At 44.3% G+C, this 21,253-nt stretch overlaps 1 protein-coding gene across 1 annotated transcript in view; it reads right to left on the bottom strand.

Annotated features, from left to right (window-relative positions):
* Window positions 1–21,008, bottom strand: part of LOC144506901 (spectrin beta chain, non-erythrocytic 5-like) — a 69,143-nt gene extending 48,135 nt beyond the window's left edge. Inside the window, exons 1-5 of the mRNA XM_078233254.1 lie at window positions 20,898–21,008; window positions 6,891–7,058; window positions 6,189–6,198; window positions 4,543–4,652; window positions 782–933 (exon numbers count right to left, since the gene is read on the bottom strand). Coding sequence (XP_078089380.1) covers window positions 782–933; window positions 4,543–4,652; window positions 6,189–6,198; window positions 6,891–7,058; window positions 20,898–21,008 — 551 coding nt within the window. The remainder of the gene's footprint in view (window positions 1–781; window positions 934–4,542; window positions 4,653–6,188; window positions 6,199–6,890; window positions 7,059–20,897) is intronic.
* Between the last annotated feature and the right edge of the window lie 245 nt (window positions 21,009–21,253).

Genomic DNA, 21,253 nt, shown 5'->3' on the forward strand with positions numbered 1-21,253 from the left:
CTGCGTCCCTAATGATCCTAAGTTCATCCAACTCCAGCTCCAGTTCCCTAACACGGTTTTGGAGCAGCTGCAGATGGGTGCACTTCCCACAGATGTAATCAGCAGGGACACTGTCGTCGTCCCTCACCTCAAACATAGTGCAAGAGGAACATAGCACTGCCTGCACACCCATCCCCTCTAGATACCTTGCCAGTACCAAGTAGAAAGTGCAAAAATGAATTAAACTCACCTCTGCTCACCCTTTCTGCCTAAGCCCTGTGAGCCAAAGCCTTATAGCTCACACTCTGCTTCCCACTCACTATGCTGCCCGCTCCCGACGCTGCCCGCTGTATACTGCAGCCTACCTTTTATACTTCACGCGCTTAAAAAACCCTTCCCAGACTCCTTAGCAGCCCACTTCCAGTTTTCACTTTAAACTTAAAATTCTACTGCAAAAGTAAAGGCCAAAAAAAACCACACACGAGCTGACTAATTAAATAAATAAACAATTCAATTAATCTCTCACCAGCACTGCTGCCTCCAATCACTCCCTCTCAGCTTGCTCCAGTGGAACAATTATCCTATCAAAGCTGTTATTATTGTGACTCTGTGCTCCTCATGACTCTGTGCCCCCATATTCAATGTGACTGTGCACGAAGGCTGTCTGGTGTCTCACACGCTGTATCAATGATCCAAACGGTTGTGAAATCTCACATTTCTCTGCCTAATATCCTCCCCGATTCCTTGAAGTGGTAATTCAATGTTCCTTTCTGTACAATAATAAAATTGAGTTTGTGATTACCTGTGAGCATGAATAAGTGCGTTGAACGCTAATCCATCTTTCCAACTCGAGGAAAAGTTCTGAACATCAACATTGTCATATCCGGCTGTTTTACGTTGGCACCAAATCAGCAGAGCCTCCTTGGCAGAACGCTTGGCACTGCTGTTATCAAACTCATCCTAGCACAGCAGAGAAAGTTGGTTAGTGAACAGATTTAGGACCAGTTAGTAGCACCTGAATATGAGCAGCAGATCCCAGAGGATCAAATCCAATTCTAAAGGTAGAAGCTAGCAGCTGCACACAGCAGAGGGCATTGTCAAACATTCAGCAGATTCCAGACCACCAACTCTCACAGGAGTCCAGTTTAGTAGTTTTACTTTGCATAGTTCACAGAGTAAATCATGTAGTAATGAAGCCCATTTTTACTCATAAAATTACAGGAGCACAGAAACTAGTTACTCAGTCCAACAAGTCTATGCCGGTGTTTATGTTCCACACAAACCTCTTCCCATCCTACTTCCTGCCACCCTATTAGCAGATTTTTCCATTCCTTTCTATTCAACTCGTTTCCCCTTAGATGTATTTCTCCTAATCCCCTCAACTACTTCATGTGGACACATGTTTACCATTCTCTAAGTAAAGAAATTCTTTGTGAATTCCTTACTGGATATATTAGTGGCCATCTTATAGTCATGGTGCTTAGAGTTAGACTCCCCCACAAGTGACAATCTCTTCTCTACATCTAAGATACCATGCACTTTGCTCATTTTAAATATCTCTTATCACTGGATGAGGGCGTAGAAGGATGGGTTAGTAAATTTGGAGATGACACTAAAGTCGGTGGAGTTGTGGACAGTGCGGAAGGTTGTTGCAGGTTACAGAGGGACATAGATAAACTGCTGTGCTGGGCTGAGAGGTGGCAAATGGAGTTCAATGCGGAAAAGTGTGAGGTGATTCACTTTGGAAGGAGTAACAGGATTACAGAGTACTGGGCTAATGGTAAGATACTTGGTAGTGTGGATGAACAGAGAGATCTCGGTGTCCATGTGCATAGATCCCTGAAAGTTGGCACCCAGGTTGATAGGGTTGTTAAGAAGTCGTACGGAGTGTTAGCTTTTATTGGTAGAGGGATTGAGTTTTGGAGCCAGGAGGTCATGTTGCAGCTGTACAAAACTCTGGTGCGGCCGCACTTGGAGTATTGCATACAGTTCTGGTCACCGCATTATAGGAAGGATGTGGAAGCATTGGAAAGGGTGCAGAGGGGATTTACTAGGATGTTGCCTGGTATGGTGGGAAGGTCTTATGAGGAAAGGCTGAGGGACTTGAGGTCGTTTTTGATAGAGAGAAAAGGTTAAGAGGTGACTTAATAGAGGCAAACAAGATGATCAGAGGATTAGATAGGGTGGATAGTGAGAGCCTTTTTCCTCGGATGGTGATAGCTAGCAAGAGGGGACATAGCTTTAAATTGAGGGGTGATAGATATAGGACAGATGTCAGAGGTAGGTTCTTCACTCAGAGAGTGGTAAGGGCGTGGAATACCCTGCCTGCAGCAGTAGTGGACTCACCAACATTAAGGGCATTTAAATGGTCATTGGATAAACATAAGGATGATATTGGAATAGTGGTAGGTTAGATGGGCTTTAGATTGGTTTCACTGGTCGGCGCAACATCGAGGGCCGAAGGGCCTGTACTGTGCTGTAATGTTCTATGTTTAAGTCACCTTCTCAGATCTTTCCTTCCTACAGAAAGGATATCCAGCCCTGTTCAGCCCTGAAAATGACTATCTTCTGATTTTTAACTTCTTCCTGTATTTTGTACAAAGGGCAGAGCGACTCTGAATTCCCACAGGGGATTGCCTCTATCTCCCACCAAAACCATGTTCAGCAGGCTTCCAATTGACCTAAGCGCTGCCTCCTCACCAGATGTATCCAAAGTGCCTGGTTTTGTGTCTTTTTCAACACCCACCAATATACAACTCTGTCTCAAGCCTTCTAAAAATGCATATTTGTTTCATAGAACATAGAAAAAATACAGCACAAACAGTCCCTTCGGCCCACAAGTTGCGCCGGTCATGTCCCTACCTACCTAGGCTTATATATAGGCTTACCTATAACCCTCAATCCTATTAAGTTCCATGTACTCATCCAGAAGTCTCTTAAAAGATCCTATCGAGTTTGCCTCCACCGCCACTGACGGCAGCCGATTCCACTCACCCACCACCCTCTGAGTGAAAAACTTACCCCTGACATCTCCTCTGTACGTACTCCCCAGCACCTTAAACATGTGTCTTCTCGTAGCAGCCATTTCAGCCCTGGGAAAAAGCCTCCGAGAATCCACCCGATCTATACCTCTCAACATCTTGTACACCTCTATCAGGTCACCTCTCATCCTTCGTCTCTCCAAGGAGAAACGACCGAGCTCCCTCAACCTATCCTCATAAGGCATGCCAACCAATCCAGGCAACATCCCTGTAAATCTTCCCTGCACCCTTTCAATCATTTCCACATCCCTCCTGTAATGAGGTGACCAGAACTGAGCACAGTACTCCTTGACTTCCACATGCTTCAGTCTGGCTCAATTAGTCTCTCTCACTTCTGAACCAGTTAAAATGCCAGCTCAGGACTTAGGCACACAATCTAGAATGACACACCAATGCAATACAGAGGGGGTACAGCATTGTCAGGGATAACATTCTTCACTGAGATGTTTACCTGCACATGGGATATCAAATATTCCATGGAAATATTTGAAGAGGAGTAGGGAGTCCTGTCCTACATTCCTCTCCCAACAAATATCACCAAAAATAGATTCACCTATTAGTCTTTCAGCTCACTCCAGTTTGTAGCATCTTAAATGACAATTCGCTGAACTTCAGTGAAATTAATTGCACGTGATGAGGTTTTTTCTTTTAAACATAATCACAGCCAAATAATGTTAGCAACAGGACCTGGAGATAGAGTTTGTGCTCTCAACTGGTCCCAATTAGCTGTATCAGAGTGCCTCAGAAACATTCAGATGGGAATCTTTCTTGATTTAACTGAATATCTACAATGTTTGTATAAGTTCCTATTTGGCTGAGCTTTTAACAACACTACAACTAGCCTGGAACAGTCTTGATAAAAAGAAAGATTTCCATTTTGATGGCACTTTTTATAACCTCTGGTTATCTCAAATACTTTATAGCCAGATAAATACTTCTGAAATGTCGTCACTGTTGCAATGCAGGAAATGCAACAGCTAATTTGCACACAGCAAGATCCCATGAAGATAAATGAGATAATGACCAGAGAATACGTTTTACTGATATTGGTTAAAGAATAAATGTTCACAAGAACACATGGGTGAATACCACTGATTTTCTTCAAATAGAATGATGGGATTCTTCACATTCTCCTGAGAAGGCAAGGAGGGCCTCAGTTTAACATCTCATCTGAAAGGTGGCACATCTGATATTGCAACACTTCCTCAATACTGCACTGAAGTGTCAGCCTGGATAATGTGCTCAGGTTTCTCGAGTGTGTACATTCATTTGGCCCAGAGGCGAGAATGCTCCCGATTTAGCCATGTACAATTTACACCAATCAACTGGAGGTGTTGGTCTATTACAAGATCAGGCATGGGCAATTGTGCTGCCTGGACACATTGCCATATGTGGAGAGAGGACAGGTTGTTAATCCAAACATGTGCTGACATGTGACATCGCCAGATTGGTCAATTTAATGCATCACAAACAGGGAGGGCAAGACATTCATCCAAGTCCAATTAGGACAGACATGGCTTACCTCATCGAGTGTGATGGAGGCAAGCTGATAGCGTAGGATAATCATCCAGATCAGACCCAGGATTAGGGTGCGGTCACCATCCACAACATTTTCAGGACCAATCAGATCCACTTTTATCTATAAGCAACAAGAAAAAGTCAACAGAGCAAAGTTAAAAGTCACTTCTCAGGGATACTGACTGCAATTCTCCTGAATTGGGACTCCGTGCCCATGCCAGTAGGATTTCCTGCTGGTGCTGGGATCTTCTTTCGCGTGGCCTGTCTGCGTGGGTTTCCTCCGGGTGCTCCAGTTTTCTCCCACAGTCTGAAAGATGTGCTGTTTAGATGCATTGGCCATGCAAAACACTCCCTCAGTGAGCCGAACAGGCACCAGAGTGTGCCGACTAGGAGATTTTCACAGTAACTTCATTGAAGTGTTAGCGTAAGCCTACTTGTGACTAATCAATAAACTTTAAAAGTAAAATAAACCAAAAGAGAGCATCCTCCCCCACCCAGAAATAACAGGTCCCCCTCCCACATTACGTAGGCATGAGGGTGACCTGACCCCTCCCTTCAGTCCCCCGCTTATCCCCTCTCCCCACAGACCACCCCATTCAATCCCCTCCCCACTCAACCCCTACTGAGACCACCATTCTGCCCGCTCCCCACTCAAACGCCATTCAGCATCCCCTTCCCCACTCAGCATCCCCATTCAGTCCCCCTCCCTACTTAAACCCCTCATACCCCTTACTCAGCCCTCTCCACACTCAGACACCCCACTCAGCACCCCCCCACTTAGCACCCTACCTATCTCAGACCCCCCCCCCCCCCCCACATTCTCAGCCATCATCGCCTCCCAGACCTCCTACTCAGACACACCCTCAGGCCATGCACCTTGGCAGAGTCAATGGTGCACTGTACCTAGCACTGACATCCTGGTCTGGCACATTGGGCCCCGAGGGGGTCAAGGAGGTACATCCAGTGGCCATTTATCCCTCTACCTTACTAGGCTGCAGAGGAGTGATCCCTCAAGGGTCCTGTGGGTTGGGTGGGTTTGGGATAGGGGCAAGGGGTTGACCTCACTACTCCCACGGGAGGGGGGTATCTTGTAGCTGGACTTCCCCTTCTGGCCCTGGCAGACCTGTAGTTCCCTTGCATGCTGATTTCAGGCAGCCCTGTGATCAACATCTGCATTCCTGCCTGTCAACAGTGAAAATTTTGAGGTGACCAGGTCACTTTAATCTTCATGCCCCCCTGGTCACCTGGCTGGTTTTTAAATCAATTCTGCAGCAGGATTTCCCTTTCTCCCTGTCTGAAGCTCCAGGTGTGAGCAGAGTCCTTTGAAGTCCTCTGACAGAGAGAAGATGTCCCTCTTTGCTGAGGGGTTGGTGGTATTCCCCAGACCGTCAAGGTCCACCATGCCAAGTGCACGCTGGTCATTACCAGCATCAAAGTGTGCCCATGCATTTCCCACTGGAGAGGTGGGTGAATGATGGGAGGTTGATGAATGGGCCGTCAAACCTGTTAATTATATGTTTGCCTGGTGACCACAGTGCACACCCCGTGTCTCGGGGAGACGGTGTACACACTCCCGTGTCACGGGGAGACGGTGCACACACTCCCGTGTCTCGGGGAGACGGTGTACACACTCCCGTGTCTCGGGGAGACGGTGTACACACTCCCGTGTCTCGGGGAGACAGTGTACACACTCCCGTGTCTCGGGGAGACGGTGTATACACTCCCGTGTCTCGGGGAGACGGTGTATACACTCCCGTGTCTTGGGGAGATGGTGTACACACTCCCGTGTCTCAGGCAGACGGTGTACATCCCTTTGTCAGGTTGGGCAGCCTAATATAGAAATCCACAATCAGAACTGAATCCCAGCAATTTAGAACTTTGGTTGAAAGGGGGGCTAGCTGAGATAACAGGACATGGGGGAAGTTTGGCATTTAAGGGGGGTAAGCAAACACCAAAGTAGGCATGAGGCTAATTTTCCTGAATGTCAGCAAGAGCAGATAGCGAGCAGGAAATGCAGGATTGAAACCATTGGCTCCAACGGCTGCTTTCTCTGCTGTATCATTTAAGAAATAGTGCTTAAAATCCAAAGGGGTGGGTCCCATGACGTCACACTGATGGGGAGGGCTATGATTGCAGGTTAATTTTTTGAAGGTCGGGGTGCCATTTTGAAAGGCTGCCCCAGTGCACAAATATTGATATGAAACCCCCACGCATTCCCCTCCCCCTACACATGGCTTGTTTGAAGAGGTTAAGTCAGTATGTTATGGCAGAAGGTGTGCTTGAGGGGAAGCAATCCTGCCACTCTTCATTCACAAGCAGTGCTGTACAGAGTCTTTACAAAGTTATCATTACCTTGGTTTTCAGGAAGGAAATGGCTCTGCTGTTGTTCTCCAGGTAGTGGACTCTCATTCTGCCTCTGTTGGGTCTGTTCAGCTTTTCTCCAGAGATGGCTTCTAGCAGTGAAATTAGAGCGACCCCATCTTTCAGTTCAGTAAATAGATCAGCGATGAAAATATTCACCTGCCAAATACATTCATAATGTCAAATATCTAAAACAGGAGAAAACTCGAATCTTTAACCTCACTCAATCCAAACTCACATATAATCTACCCTACCATGAACTCAACCCACTCATTTAATCCCACCTCACATACACTTTACATTGTGTAATATTCTGTTTCACAAAAATAATTGCTAGCTCAAATAATAATCTTAAAATCTTCTTGCTCGCCAAAAGTTTTATGGGATAGTGAGCTGAGGCAGGTGGATGGAGTTAGGATACAGGTCAGCCATGGCACAATGGCAGTGGTTAGCACTGCTGCCTCACAGCGCCAGGGACCCAGGTTCAATTCCGGCCTCGGTGACTGCCTGTGTGGAGTTTGCACATTCTCCCAGTGTCTGCATGGGTTTCCTCCCACACTGTAGGTTAGGGGGATTAGCGGGTAAATGTGCGGAGTTACGCATAGGATCTAGGTGGAATGCTCTGTCGGAGAGTCGGTGCAGACCCGATGGGCTGAATGGCCTCTTTCTGCACTGTAGGTATTCTAAGTTCTAAGCCATGATCTCATTGAATGGTTGAACATGGGGCTGAATGGCACACCCCTGTTCCTATTCTCTTATCGACTCCACTGGTCCAGACAAATTTTTTACCTTAGGGACAAATCACCCTTCAGCATATTCAGAGATTTCGTGTGGAGCTTCACACAACATAGGCTTGGAAAGTAGGCAAAAGGATATTACTAAAGTTTAACCAGTGAAAGGCAAACAATTGAATGGTCTCTTTCTGTGCTGTATCATTCTATAAACGTATTGGTACAGAACACTGCTGAGCTTCCTACAACTTATTGCGAACATCATACCCACTAGGCGATTGACGCGCAGGGCCGAGCTAGGAAACTGACGTTCTTAACAATAGGCCTAGTCCTGCAGTTTCCGTTAGTAGGTTAGGCTAGAAGGTTAATCATTAACAGTACCATGGAGTACTGATTCAGATCTCATTCTCAAGTCCACCATGGAGATTGACTTCATTATTAACTTGCATCATCAAGCATATCAACTGGGAACAACCTCATCCTCAAAATAACAAACTTATCTATCTCGCCTCAAAAATAGGCTTTAATGAGTTGATGATCAGACAAATAACAAATGTGGCTCGATTCCATGTTAGCTGGACAGCCAACATCAGGAACTACCTTTAAATGGCACATTAAGTCCCAGAGAACCATAGGCTGCTCTCCCCATTTTTGAAAGAGAAGGAGAGACAGCATGGTCATTTAACCTGAGGGTCATCACACCTCAAGCGAGGAGCAAGGTTGAGAAGGTAGAGCCTTCATGAATAACTTCAGCCAGTACAGGAATTGAACCCCCTCTGTTGGCATCGCTCTGCATCACAAGCAATGGCAATGGCAACAATAACAATGAGAGTCAAGCACGATGGGAATTTTAGCCAAGTTCTATTAAACATAGATGCAGGTCAGAGAAGGCTGCAGCTAGTCATGACCTGTCTTGGGAGATGTGACTTGACACTTCCTGTGTTGATCAAATAAGGATGGTTGTTTGGACTGGTGCTAGACATGCCGGAGCCATTGATTCCATGTACAGTGAGGATATGTGACTTACATGCTACTTGATATAAACACCTGGGAATTTTTTACAAGTAACTTAATTGGCTATAATTGAACATTGTGATTAGTTTCTGTTGGTATCATTAGCTGAGTGTGAGAAAACATTCTGGAAGAATGCATAAAGTTTGGTATAAAAGAAGTACTTTGAGTCTTTGTTCTCAGTGGAAACTCAAGAATCACATTCGCAATGTGTGCCCTGAAGAACATCTTCAGAGAAGGACAAATGACCTACGAGGAAGATTCATACTGAAAGGCAAACCCAGCCAGTTCATTCAAGCAGGTAGTATTTTTTTATTCAGTTGTGGGACATGGGTGTCACTGGCTGGCCAGCATTTATTGCCCATTCCTAGTTGCCCTCGAGAAGGGGTAGTGAGCTGACTTCTTGAATCGCTGCAGTCCATGTGCTGTGGGTTGACTCACAATGCCGTTAGGAAGGAAATTCCAGGCGTTTGACACAGCAACTGCAATGGAAGGCGATATATTTCCAAGTCAGGAAGGTGAGTGGCTTGGAGGGGAATTGGCAGGTTTGGTGCTCCCATGTATTTGCTGCCCTTGTCTTTCTAAATGGAAGTGATCATGGGTTTGGTTTGTGCTGTCTTAGGATCTTTGGTGAATTGCTGCAGTACATTTTGTAGATAGTACACACTGCTGCTACTGAGTGTTGGTGGTGGAGGGAATGGATGTTTGTGGATGTGATGCCAATCAAGCGGGCTGCTTTGTCCTGGATGGTGTCAAGCTTCTTGAGTGTTGTTGGAGCTGCACCCATCCATGCAAGTGGTAAGTATTTCAACATACCCCTGACTTGTGTCTTGTGGATGCTGGACAGGCTTTGGGGAGTCAGGAGGTGAGTTACTCACCGCAGTATTCCTAGTGTCTGACCTGCTCTTGTAGCCACTGTGTTCATGTGTATTTGTTTTCAGTAAAACCTAAAGTTAAATGAATTAAGTGAGTTGAAGTAAGAGTTGCAACTAATGTAGATTTATGTTGAGTATTGGTACCTAAAGTGTTAAATAAAGAGAAAGGTTTCGTTTAAGTGAGATCTGAGTTGACTCTGTTCTTTATTTGGTCACACAAGGTCAAAATATTGGGGGAAAAGGTTCAAATATTCCAGTTGGATAACACTTTACTGATGATCGAGAGTAGATTGATGGGGCAGTAAATGGTCGGGTTAGATTTGACCTGCTTTTTACGTACAGAAAAATACCTGAGCAATTTTCCACATTGCCAGATAGGTTCCAGTGTTGTAGCTGTACTGGAACACCTTGGTTAGGGGCGTGGCAAGTTCTGGAGTACAAGTCTTCAGTTCTATTGCTGGAATATTGTCAAGGCCCATAGCCTTTGTAGTGTCCAGTGTCTTCAGCCCTTTTTTGATATCACAGGAGTGAATTGAATTGGCTGAAGACTGGCATCTATTACACTGGGGACCTCCAAAGGAGGCTGAGATGGATCATCCACTCGGCACTTCTGGCTGAAGATTGTAGCAATTGCTTCAGCCTTATCTTTGGAACTTATGTGCTGGGTTCCCCCATCATTGAGAATGTGGATATTTGTGGAGCCTCCTCCTCCCATTTGTTTAATTGTCCACCACCATTCACGACTGGATGTGGCAGTTGTGCAGATCTTGGAACTGATCCATTGGTTGGGATCACATAGCTCAGTCTATCACTTGCTTATGTTGTTTGGCATGCAAGTGTTCCTGTGTTGTAGTTTCACCAGGTTGACACTTCATTTTTAGTTATGCCTGGTGTTGCTCCTGGCATACCCTTCTGCACTCTTCATTGAACCAGGGTTGATCCCCTGGCTTGGTAATAATGGTAGAGTGGTGGATATGCTGGGCCATGAAGTTACAGATTGTGGTGGAGTACAATTCTGCTGCAGCTGATGGCCCATATCACCTCATTGATGCTGAGTCTTAAGTTGCTAGATCTGTTCAAAATCATTTAGCACGGTGGTAGGGCCACACAATACGAAGGAGGGGCTCCTCAATGTGAAGATGGGATTTTGTCTCCACAAGTACTGTGTCGTGTCCTACTGATACTGTGATGGACAGATGCATCTGCAGCAGACAGGTTGGTGAGGATGGGATCAAGTTTGTTTCCCCCTCTTGTTGCTTCCCTCACCATCTGCTGCAGACTCAGTCTAGCAGCTATGTCCTTTAGGATTCGATCAACTCGGTCAATGATGCTACCAGGTCACCCTTAGTGATGGACATTGAAGTTCCCCATCCAGAATACATTCTGCACCCTCGGCACCCTCAGTGCTTCCTCCAAGTGGTTTTCAATATGGAGGAGTACTGACTCACCAGCTGAGTGCGGAAGGATGTGGTAATCAGCAGGAGGTTTCCTTGCCCACGCTTGATGTGATACTATAAGATTTCATGGGGTGCTGAGTCGATGTTGAGGACTCCCAGGGCAAATCCCTCCTGACCACCAGTGAGACATGACATACACAGGAATGGTGATGATTGTGTCTGAGAAAATGGGGGTGATTTTACCAGAATTTGGCAGAGTGTTGTTTCCGGCGAGCAAAATGGTATGTTTCTCTCCGGAGAAACAGGTCGATTTTTTCTCTAGATCTTACCACACTGTCAGAAAAAAACAGCTGGGCGAGCTTCATGATATCATGCAGGAGGGTGGGGCCTAAACATACCAGCAAAGCCCGGCTGCACTGAGACCGGGTTGCCATGTTTAAAGGGCGCCCTGATCAGAACATGAATGGTCCTCCCCCCAGCCCACCATAGGGGTCGCAGGGGCTCCCCCCCATGCTGATTAGAGTTAAATATGAACAACCTTTATCACAATGGTAATTCAACAATATCTCTTTCAAAATTACAGCCCTCAGTCTGCCTCAGCAGCCAATTCACCAGATATTCTCCTGTGTCATCCTGAAACTACATTCCTTCCCGAGTATTGTAAATGATATTGTTTTATCAACCACAGTTTCTGCTGATTCCATGCTTTATACGGAAATAAAACTGATGCTTATCATGCTTAGTGCCATGTTTATGAAGTTGGAACACGACTAAATCTACAGATCACTGCATAAAACCTCAGAAGTCCTTAGTCACTGGGTCTGGTGGCCTCAGCCCCAAACTTACATAGGCCCTGTCACTGGGGTTGATGTTTAGGGAGGTGGGGAGGGTGGTGACACAAAGTGTTCCAATATGACTGGGAAATTGCAAGAATAGATTTTTAAATGCTAAAGTGACATTTTGGAGTGAACTCGCCCATATGGCTGTGCTCCAAAACTCCTTACAAATAATGACCCTAAATTTGGACAGAAAATTATGGATAAACTCAGTAGGTTTGGCAGCATCAGTGGAGAGAGGAAAAGAAAAACAAAATCACATTTCTTGTCCGTATGACTCTTTGTCAGAGCTTAAGAGGTGTAGAAATGTGATGGATTATAAAGTTGTGGGGGGATGGAGAAGGTGGAGCAGAAAGAAGATTATGGATAGGTTGGAGCTAAAGAGAGATTGACAAAGATGTTACGGACACAAGACAAAGGGAGTGTTAATGATAGCATTAAGGACTAAAGAAGGTGCAGATAGTGGCGTAAAGGCAAGATAGCAGAATTGTGTAAACCACCTTTAATTTGATCTACTGTATTTGCTGATTCCAATGTAGTCTTCTTTACATTGAGAAGACTAAACACAGACTGGGTGACTGCTTTGCGGAACATCTTCACTCCGTCCAGAAGCATGACCCTCAGTATCCTGTTGTTTGTTGTGTCAGCGCACCATCTTGCTGTTATGCCCATCCATCCATCCTTGGCCTGCTGAAATGCCTCAGTGAAGCCCAACACAGATTGGAAGAACAACACCTCATCTCCTGATTAGGCATGTTGCAGCATTCTGCAACATTGGGTTCAACAACTTTAGACTGTGAACTTTCTTTTCCAACTTAACCCCTTTTTTGTTCTCTTTGTTTTTCCCATCGCAACCCCCCTCTCCAACCCCACCCTCAGGCCATCTCTCACTTGTTCTTTAGTTTTGCTTTCACTCAGCACTGACCTTTGTTCTCCTATTAACATATTCTACTATCTTACTTTTATGCCACTATCAGCACCAGATCAGCGCTATCAGATTTACTGCAGTATTTTGTTTTAACTTCCCCTTAATTTGAGACATCTTAGGAACCCTTAGAACCATTAACATTTACAGCAGAGAAGTAATGAGCTCATTATGTCTGTGTTGGAAATTAAATAGAGGAATTTGCGGTCCATTATCTTCCTCAGCTTCAACTATTTATGCAATTTTCACTGTAATGATGCAATGGTCACTGTCTCAATCACAAACATGCCACAATCCTCTACCTACACAAATAAATTCCTCCTAAGCTCACTCTCTTAATGACAATTTTAAATCAACGACTTCTAGTCACTAACTCCCTAAACAGGGGAAACAGTCCTTCCCAATTCACTGTCAAATCCCTATTTAATTTTTAAAATTTCTATGGAATCACACCTTTGCTTCCTCTGTACCAGTAAGAACAGTCTCTCCGCATAACTCTAATTTCCTATCCCTGAAATCATCCTGGTGAATCTATACTGTACACTTTCTGTGGCTTTCCCAAAACTGCATATGGCATTCCAGCTGTGGCCTAACTAATGTTTTGCAAAAATTTAGCATCATTTCTTTACTCTTGGACTCTGCTTCTCTAATTATAAAGAACAATTTTCGAAGGGCCCTTTCTATGGCTTTAACTTCCTATACCACCTTCCTTCACTCTCCATACTGATATCCGTTAGATTCAATCGAGTTTATATTCCTCAGCTGAAACAACACAAGGTTCTCAGTGAGGCACTTTAAACAGTCTGGTCTCTGAGGTTCTTAGGACTTGATACAGCCAGAGGCAGTTAAAAGTGTATGAGCAAACATGTCTCCATTATTAAAACAGTTTCTGAATACTTTCTGCTTCTATTTACATACTCCTTTTGCTGATATAATACTATATTGCAATATATACTGCACAATACTGTATGTACATTGCAATTTCAAAACACTACAACACTACATCCCTCCCCTTCTTAGTAAATGGGAGACAAGGCATATTTTAATGATCTGTTTCCAAAGTCTAAATAATTACATATTTTAAGTTTGAATTTAACTATTAATTTACTTGGTTATATACAATGAGGTGAAAGATCTGTTCATCAACTGAAATTAGTTCACCACGTCACACAGCCACTTAAGTGGACGTCTTCTCTCACAAATAGGACATTGTCTAACATCAGGTGTGGCCCCATCTAACTCAGGTTCTTCATCTGGAAAGTCAATGTCAGAATATAACCATCAAACTTCTTAAGAACTTCATCTCCTGGCTTTAGTGTATTGCTCAACAGTACTCAACAGATGGTTCTCTCTGTATTTACTCTCATTCAATCCTTTTATTCTTGATCATATTTGAGTACAAGTTGATCATTAGCTTTTGTGGGGTAGCTCAGGAAGGCATGTGTTCATAGGATATGCAAAGCTGAGTGTAGCTGGAGGCTTTCCAGTCGTCAAGTTGTGAATCACTCTGTCATTGCGAAGAAAGTGATACAGCTGTTTCTTCCATGACTTGTTCTCAGCTGTAGCTGTACATATCACTTTGTTCAAGGTATGCTTAAATCTCTTGACTGCTCCATTGGCTTTTGGCCAATGGGGTAAGATGTTCCAATGAGTGAAACCAAAATAGTTCACAAATTTACAGAACTCATTGGTATTTTCGATGAATGTCACAAACGATAATGTGAAATCTTAGAAACCCTACAGCACAGAGAGAGGCCATTCGGCCCATCAAGTCTGCACCGACCACAATCCCACCCAGGCCCTATCCCCATATCCCTACATATTTACCCATTAATCCCTCTAACCTACGCATCTCAGGACACTAAGGGGCAATTTTAGCATGGCCAATCAACCTAACCCGCACATCTTTGGACTGTGGGAGGAAACCGGAGCACCCGGAGGAAACCCACGCAGACACGAAGAGAATGTGCAAACTCCACACAGACAGTGACCCAAGCCGGGAATCGAACCCAGGTCCCTGGAGCTGTGAAGCAGCAGTGCTAACCACTGTGCTACCGTGCCGCCCCATGTGCCTAGCTGATATTTAACATGGAACTCATACTCTCATAGTTTGGGGATCCAACACTCCATGTGAGTAGGTGGTTTGCTATGTGGATTGTTGAACAAGTTTACTAGTGGTCTATGATCAGTTATAACTTCAAACTCGCTTTCATACAAATGGAGAAAGAAGTATAAGAAATGCGTGTAAGGCACCCCATGATTGAGAGTGTTTCTCTTTCTATTTCAAATAACATTGCTCTATGGGTGTTAGCGATCAGCTTGTCACCACACAGCAATTGATGGGTTCCCTGCTTGTCTTTCTTTTAGCAAGAAAACTGCACCTAAACCAACCAGGTTTGCATTCACCACTAACGATGTGGTTTTATCAGGGCAGAAATAGGTTTTATCAACTTGCTTACAATCGTTGCGTGATCTGGTGTGTGCAGCCTGGTTGTGTGATTAGTCCACTCCCACTTGGCAGTCTCTTTTGTCAAATTGAGTTGGGGGAATAGATAATGTAGCATCATCAGGAATGAAATGACCACAGTATGTGATGAGTCCTGGCAGACTTTGAACCAACTGCACATTTGTAGGATCTGCACCATTTGCAAAGGCTTCGACATCCCATGGATCAGGTGATGCTCCTTCACCGCTGAACACATGGCCAAAGAATTTGATTCTGCTTTCATTGAACAGGCATTTGTCTTTGTTCAAGATGAGGTTACATTCTCTAAGACGCTGTAGGCATACATGCAGGCTTGTCTTGAGTTCACTTCCGGTGCGACCATAGATGGAAATGTCATCACTGATGTTCGGCATGCCTTCAATTGCAGACTGAATCATGTGCAGAAATACCTCAGCTGCTGAATTAACTCTAAAGCTGAGTCTCTTGTATCAAAAAGTTTGATGAGTGCAGAATATTGTAAGACACTTCGATTCTTGTGCAAGCTCAGTTTGATATTACTCTGCATTGAGGTCAAGTTTGGCGAAGTGCTTAGCACCATACAATTTCGCTGTGATGTTATTGATTGTCAGTGTCAAGTGCCTTTCTCCATGTATGGCTTAGCGATTGCATATTAATGCAGATTCTAATCTGGTTCTCACTCTTGGGTTTCTTGATGATTTATACGGGTGAGACACAGGCTCATCCTATCTTTCTCAGTAATGTCAAAGTCAAAAAGATGCTGAAATTCCTTCTCAATTTGCTTCTTGACATGTAATAGTACTCGTCATCACTGATGCACTACTGGGAGTACACTGGGGTATACATGAAACTTATATGTAACACCTTTCAATTTCCACATACCAATGAAGCAGTCAACATACAATTCAGGAATGTTGTTGCTGTGCAGAGGAACCACCTATGTGATGACAATCATGTGTAGATTGGTTGCTGTGTGGAAACTGATAAATGTGTCATATTCTTCAGATATGACATAAAAAGAGCATTTGTTCTGGTGCCAATCTCATTCAAAGGCATTTCAAAAGTCCTGAGAATTTTCAGTGGTTTGGCTCTGTTGTAGGGGAAATATTTTGTGTTTTTTGTGGTTTGCAGAGACCCTGAATTACATGGCAGCCTTCTGTTGGTAGTGATCTGAGCAGTTGAATGATGAAGACTAGCAAAGTGATTGGGTTTTCCCACACAGGCTTTGCCCTGTTTACCAGCAGCAGGGCATTTTACCCAATGTGAGTAAGCAATGCCTCAGTGGAAGCAGCTCTGAGAGATAGTGGTTGTAGCTTTGGTTTCCTGTTGTGTGAGCAAGGAACAGTGTTCACAGGAGCTGAACTTGGAATGTGGTACTTGGCAGCCTCAACTTTCATAGCTCTGGATTCTGAGAGCAATAATGACCTTGCTATTTCCAGCAGCTTGCACAGCTTTTTGTCTTTCTCCAGTGCTTTCCAGCATAGAGAGACATCCTTCGATAATTTGTGTTTAATTTCCCTTTCAAACCGTCCACCTTCACTGAAGTCACATTTGGCTGCTAGTTGCCTCAAATGCATGTATTACTGGTTGATTGTCTCATTGCTTTGTTGCCATGGGTATATGAAGATGATTGTTTCATATACTCTTCTTAGGCATGACATTGAAGGACAGTGCCTTTGCAGCCGAATCTTAGTCATTTTCCTTGTGTAAGTATTTCAAAAAATCTTATAATTCTTCAATGCCATAGTGGAAAAGTATTGCTTATTTCCTTTTGCCCTCGATGATGGCAAAACTTGCCATGGCCCATTAAAATATCATAACCATTTTTGCCAATGTGGGAATGCATAGAAACATAGAAAATAGGAGTAGGAGTAGGCCATTTAGCCCTTCAAGCCTGCTCCATCATTCATTTGATCATGGCTGATCATCAAATTCAATATCCTGATCCCGCCTTATCCCCATATTCCTTTAGCCCCAAGAGCTATATCTAATTTCTTCTTGAAATCACACAAGTTTTGGCCTCAACTACATTTTGTGGTAGTGAATTCCACAGATTCACCACTCTCTGCATGAAGAAATTTCTCCTCACTTCAGTCCTGAAAGGTTTACCCCTTTTCCTCAACCTAGCTCTGGACTCCTTCATCATTGGGAACATACAGAGGATAGCTCCAAATGTATTGCAAAACATGATAGATTTGGCATAGACAAAAGCATTTCCATCTTGCAATAGTGTTAAAACTTCTCTGCAAAAGCTTTCCTGCTTATTGGATCTGCATGCACTGAACACAGCCTGACTGTTTTTATAAGCTTGAATGCTGTCTGCAACTGAAAATGCTGTTTGCACTGTAAAAGAGAGGAAAGAACCTCCAAAATAATTCATACCGTCTTATTTTGCATCATCGTTTTGTCATTGTGACATTCTTGGGAGTTGAAACTGTCCAAGACAGACCAGAATTAGAAGAACATGAGCAAACATGGTTCCTTTATTAAAACAGGTTCTCTATACTTTCTGTTTCTTTTTGCAGATTCCCTCTCCTGGTACAATTCTGCATGATGTGGAGATGCCGGCATTGGACTGGGGTAACACGACTCCCACTCACCTGATGAAGGAGCAGCGCTCCGAAAGCTTGTGGCTTGTGCTACCAAATGAACCTGTTGGACATTAACCTGGTGTTGTGAGACTTCTTACAATTCTGTATGGCAACTTCAAGTGATAGCTGCAATTTTAAAACACTACAGCACTGAGCAAAACTGTGAAGGGTTTGAGTATCAAGTGAGTTGATGTCATATTGCTTTTTTTTCCCTCTCATTAGGGATTCACCCCAGGCTCCAAGAAAGGGAATCTTGTTCGGTAGCAGGAGTATCATTTAATCAGGTGGTGGGTGAGAACCCTATCACTCTCCTCCCTCCACCCTAATGAAGTCTTTGGTGGGTAGGTCCATGAAGAGCTGTTCCACGCTGCCAGTAATTGATGCCTTTAAATGGGCAATTCATTAATTGTCCACTTAAAGGCCTCATCCCTTCACCAATGAGATTAACCCCGCAGCTGATGAGGGGTTCATCATGTGGTAGCAAGACAAGGAAACCCTAGCATTTGTTTGTGACTCCCAGATTGGAGGTGGGGATGAAGGGGGCGGGCGGGGGGGGGGGGGGGGGGGGGGAGTCCTTCATTTAAAGGCATGAAGGATCTGGCATCAAAGGTGGGGTGGGGTGGGGAGGGGAGATGCTGAAAGCCACACATTCCATTGCTGCTGAAACCCCTCCATCTCCTCTCCTGTAACCCCCATACTGCAATGCCCCTCCCACCATCATTTACATGTGCTTGAGACCCATAGTGATCTGAGTCCTCAGGTAGGTGTCACATGAACAGCAGCCATCATCTCTCTGGTGGTGCGACTGAGTATGGAAGAGATACTGGCTTCTGTTTGGCTGGCAACTCTCGCGGGATGGACTTACATCACTAGGGTCCTTGGTCCTGGGGAAAGGCCCGCCACCTGCCTGTCAAATTCGCACAAGATGCGACAGGCCTTGCCGAAAGGAATGACATGGGGTCTCACTGGCTCCCCAGCTGGTGGCTGAGGCCCCCACAAGATTCTGCCCAAAATCGACAAGACATCTTACTCCATTCAATCCACCCACTGGGAGGTGTACCAAAGTATGTCCAAGTGGTTCTGTCTCCTTAATCATTTACATAAGACATGAGTTCTTGGCAATCTCCTTGCCTAGCCCCACTTTGCACCCAGTTACATGGCCAAGGTCAGAAACCCCCATGCAAGTAAGACAAGGGGTTAACTTGCATCCTTCATTGCATGGTGCCAAATGTTGCAAAACCAACACACAGCATAAGGAGAACATTAAAAATGGCAGCTTATTATTTTCTGCCTTCCAGACTTGCATCAAATCCCACACAACCCTGGACTTGCTGTATCAACCCAAACTCCCCTCAAATTTACACCCTCCCTTCCCCCAACAGCCACTGAACTTGCTGCTCTCCAGGACCTAAGCAGGAACATAAAAAACCGGAACTGGATTAGTTAATTTGGCCCTTCGAGCCTGCTCTGCCATTCAATAAGATCATGGCTGATCTTCTACCTCAGTTACACCTTCCCGCTCTATTCCCGTATCCTATATTTCCCTGAGAAACCAAAAATTTATATGTCATGGTCTTGTATATACTTATATACTGTGTCCTCAGCTCCTTACTATACTCCTTATACACCTTTGACTGTATGGCCAAATTCCCCTCCAACTTGATTTTCAAATTTGCTGAATACACCATTGTGGGTCGGATCTCAAACAATGACAAGACACAGTACAGGAAAGAGATAGAGAATCTGATGAACTGGTGTGACGGCAATAATCTCTCCCACAATGTCAACAAAACTAAGGAGATAGTATTTGACTTGGAAATGTAGTGGAGGGCATGCCCCTGTCTACATCAATGGGGACGAAGTAGAAAGGGTCGAGAGCTTCAAGGTGTTAGGTGTCCAGATCACCAACAACCTGTCCTGGTCCCTCCATTTGGACACTATAGTTAAGAAAGCCCACCAATGCCTCTACTTTCTCAGGAGACTAAGGAAACTTGGCATGTCAGCTACGACTCTCACCAACTTCTACAGATGCACCATAGAAAGCATTCTTTCCGGTTGTATCACAGCTTGGTATGGCTCCTGCTCTGTCCAAGACCGCAAGAAACTAGGGTCGTGAATGAAGCCCAGTCTATCACGCAAACCACTGACTCTGTCTATACTTCTCGCTGCCTCAGAAAAGCAGCCAGCATAATCAAGGACCCCATACACCCTGGACATGCTCTCTTCCATCTTCTTCCGTCGGACAAAAGATACAAAAGTCTGAGATCGCGTACCAAAAACAGCTTCTTCCCTGCTGCCATCAGACTTTTGAATGGACCTACCTCGCATTAAGGTGATCTTTCTCTACACCCTAGCTATGACTGTAACACTACATTCTGCACCCTCTCCTTTCATTTCCTATGTACGGTACGCTTTGTCTGTATAGCGCGCAAGAAACAATACTTTTCACAGTACACTAATACACGTGACAATAAATCAAATCAAATCAAATCAAATTAAGTGACTGAGCATCCACAGCAGTCTGGGATATAGAATTCCAAAGACTTACAAACCTCTAATGAGGAAATGCTCATTTTCTCATCTCCACCCCTAAATGACTGATCCTTCCTAGTTCTGGACTCTGCAGCTAGGGGAAACAACCTCCCAATATTTACCTGGTCAAACTCTAAGAAATTTTAAAGTTTCGAGACCACCTCTCATTCCTTCAGATAATATATGCCCATTCTGCTCAATTTCCTCTCATTCAGGAAATAATCTAGTGAACTTCTGTTGCATTCCCTCTAAGGTGAAGTATATCATTCTTTAGGTAAGGATATGAGGATAATGGGGAAGATGAAACAGAGAAAGAAGATAAGTCCTGATAGCAGGTTTGAAGGACTGAATGGGATCATCCTGCTCCTTTTTTATGTTATCAAGCCCAAACCTATATACAGTACTGCAGGTGTGGTCTCACCCAAGTCTCCTCAAATGTAGTAAGATCCCTTTACCCTTATACTCTAATCCCTTGGTAATAAAAGCAAAAATGACATTTGTTTTCCTAATTGCCTGCTGTACCTGGATGTTAACTTTGTGTATATGGTTCCCCAAATCTCTCTGAATACCAACATTTACCAGCCTTTCATCATTTAAAACTCCAGATTTAGGTGTCCCTCAGGACTTGCTTCTCACCTGGTTTGTTGAGAAGATCTGGTTTATCCAGTTCGTGAAGGTTTTTTTCTGTACAATCATCCGTTGTTGCTGAAGCTTCTTGATGCGACCTTTCTCAAACTCTTCATCCATTCTGACCTGCATTTTGGAGACACAACACAATGAAGGGGCAGCTAGACTGTCGTTGCAGACAGAACTCAAGAGCTCATCATCCCAGCAACACAGCACTTTGCCTGCCAAAGTGAAAGCTTCAGAAATTATTGGTCTTTGAATACACAACATTCATTGTGGCGACTCTATAGTATTGTCTGTTAACTTTCCAGTGAGCGGAGGAGGAGAAGGAGGATCCAGTAACAAGAACAGTAATGGTTTCTGTT

This window comes from Mustelus asterias, chromosome 18 (assembly GCF_964213995.1).
Source record: "Mustelus asterias chromosome 18, sMusAst1.hap1.1, whole genome shotgun sequence".
NCBI lineage: Eukaryota > Metazoa > Chordata > Chondrichthyes > Carcharhiniformes > Triakidae > Mustelus > Mustelus asterias.